The sequence below is a fragment of the Echinops telfairi genome, unplaced genomic scaffold, assembly GCF_000313985.2.
Source record: "Echinops telfairi isolate 266 unplaced genomic scaffold, ASM31398v2 ScPeMD7_31;HRSCAF=116, whole genome shotgun sequence".
In the NCBI taxonomy this organism is placed as follows: domain Eukaryota; kingdom Metazoa; phylum Chordata; class Mammalia; order Afrosoricida; family Tenrecidae; genus Echinops; species Echinops telfairi.
Window position 1 is genome coordinate 27,993,033 of NW_022103928.1, and position 1,983 is coordinate 27,995,015.

The 1,983-nt window shown below is 54.1% G+C and overlaps 1 protein-coding gene across 1 annotated transcript in view; it reads right to left on the reverse strand.

Annotated features, from left to right (window-relative positions):
• FGD5 (FYVE, RhoGEF and PH domain containing 5) overlaps positions 1-1,186 on the reverse strand; it is a 151,419-nt gene extending 150,233 nt beyond the window's left edge. The window contains exon 1 of the mRNA XM_045290132.1: positions 5-1,186. Coding sequence (XP_045146067.1) covers positions 5-1,085 — 1,081 coding nt within the window. The 5' untranslated portion in view covers positions 1,086-1,186. The remainder of the gene's footprint in view (positions 1-4) is intronic.
• Positions 1,187-1,983: the final 797 nt, after the last annotated feature.

A 1,983-nucleotide genomic window follows, 5' to 3' on the forward strand; every position in this document is an offset into this window, starting at 1 on the left:
GTGCTCTCCGTCGGGAAGAACTCATAGGGGCTCCCAGTGAGGGAAGCCATAAAGCCGTCGACAGAGTCATTCTCAAAAGGAACAATATGGCAGCTCTCCTCGGCAGCCTCCTCCTGTACCTGCACAGTGTCCTCACCTCTCTGAGTGTCCTCATCCGTCTCCTGGACGACTGCCATTTCTTCCTGACGGGTGCTCTCCACGGAGTTGGGATGAGCATCATCGGCCTGGCCACCACCCTCGGTGGCATCTTCGCCAAGCTCCTTAGGGACGTCCAGGTTTTCGACAGCCACCTCTGCCCCCTGGACATCCGAGGCCAATTCCTCCTCCTCAGGGGGCCCCTCACTGGCATCTGCAGCATCCCCCTCCGTAGGAGGGTTGGGATCCACTTCCGCATCTGGGTCCCCTGATTCTGCCATGGCACAGTCTTCCCTGCTGTCCTCTTCCAGCCCCAGGGGGGTCTCAGGGAGGGTGGGTGCCTCAACAGGGGCCACTGGATCCTCCGATTCAACCTGGGTCAGGATGATAGCATTCTCGAAGACCTCCTCTTTGTCCCAAGGTCCCTTGTCCTCCCAGTTAGATGCATCGTGTTCTTCGACCAGCTTCACCTCTTCCTGTTGTGGGAGTTCTGGCTCTCCTGCCTCCTTGCTGTCCTCCTCCCCAGCTGCGCTCTCCAGAGCCTGGTCCACACTTCCATCACTTTCACCACTCACTTCCGCTTCAGCCAGGGCTGCCACGTCCTCGCTGGCTCCCATCCCCTCCACGTCACACTCATCTCCCTCCTCCATGGGTTCCTCGTCCCCAAGAACAGCTGGAGGCACCAGGGCGTCATCCTCCACAGAGCCCCCATCCACTAGCTGGCCCTCTCTGAGGGCAGCTTGGGGGGCCACGATGTAGTCCTCATCCACTTCTGACTCAGAGCACTCCAGGTTGGACTGGTGCCCTTCGTAAAGCCCTCTGTCTACGCAGAGCAGCTTCCCATTGCTGCATTTGTTTAAGCTGTTGTTGATATACACGCTGGCTCGCCACTCGTGGGGAGCACCCAGCCTGGGCTTGGGGGCGATGGGGGGCTTTGGGCCCCTGAACATAGAGTTTGGACTGTGGAGACTGTCAGGTGGGGGTGATGAAGGGAATTTGGGTGTGGTGAGTAGTCTGACGGGGCTGGTAGTCTTTGGCTTGGGAGCAACTGGTGGTTTTGGTGAATCTGAAAGGACACAAACAGAAAAGGGAAAAAGAAGTATAATGAACTTTCTCTCTTTTCAGAGTCCCCAGCACACCATGTGTGACAAGATATTAAAGATGGTTCCCGACTTATCCGAACCTCAAAGACATAAACAGAGCAGCTGCCATCATGCCCACCCTTGACTTGTGAGAACCTTGTGCGTTGAGGACACCTGCATCCCACGGTGTCCAATGGGTGTCTGCTCAGAAGTAGACCACCAGGCCTTTCTTCAAGGTGCCTCCGAGGGAATCCAACCAACATCCTTTTGGAGTTCAACCAATTCAACCAACATCCTGAATCATCCCTACTACCCCGGGGTTCCGCATTAGCTCAATCTTACTCCATGTTGTCTTTGGCCTTATTTCTCCCGCCACAATTTTAAAATCCTTTGGCTTACCATTCATTATATCAATAACGAATAGGCTCTTTTTCCATAACTAGTCCAGCTAACAAAATGCACCAACTAAAATCATGTGCTCCTCAAATAAGAGTTGCTCCGGTCACGCCCGCCTTCATTTACCAAATATTTATCAAAGCATCTGCTGTGTGCTGGGTTAATGTGTTAGGCTGCTAACCAGAGGCACCTTCTAAGAAAGGCGTGGCAACCTATTTCCTTAAAAACTAGTCCCTGAAAACCAGATGGAGCACAGTCTTCCTCTGACACACATGGGGTCGTCAGGAGTTGGGACTGACTTCACAGCAACTAGGTGGGAAGGGCCACAGACCCAGGAGACAGTGTTGAACTTGACAGCCACCCTCACTGG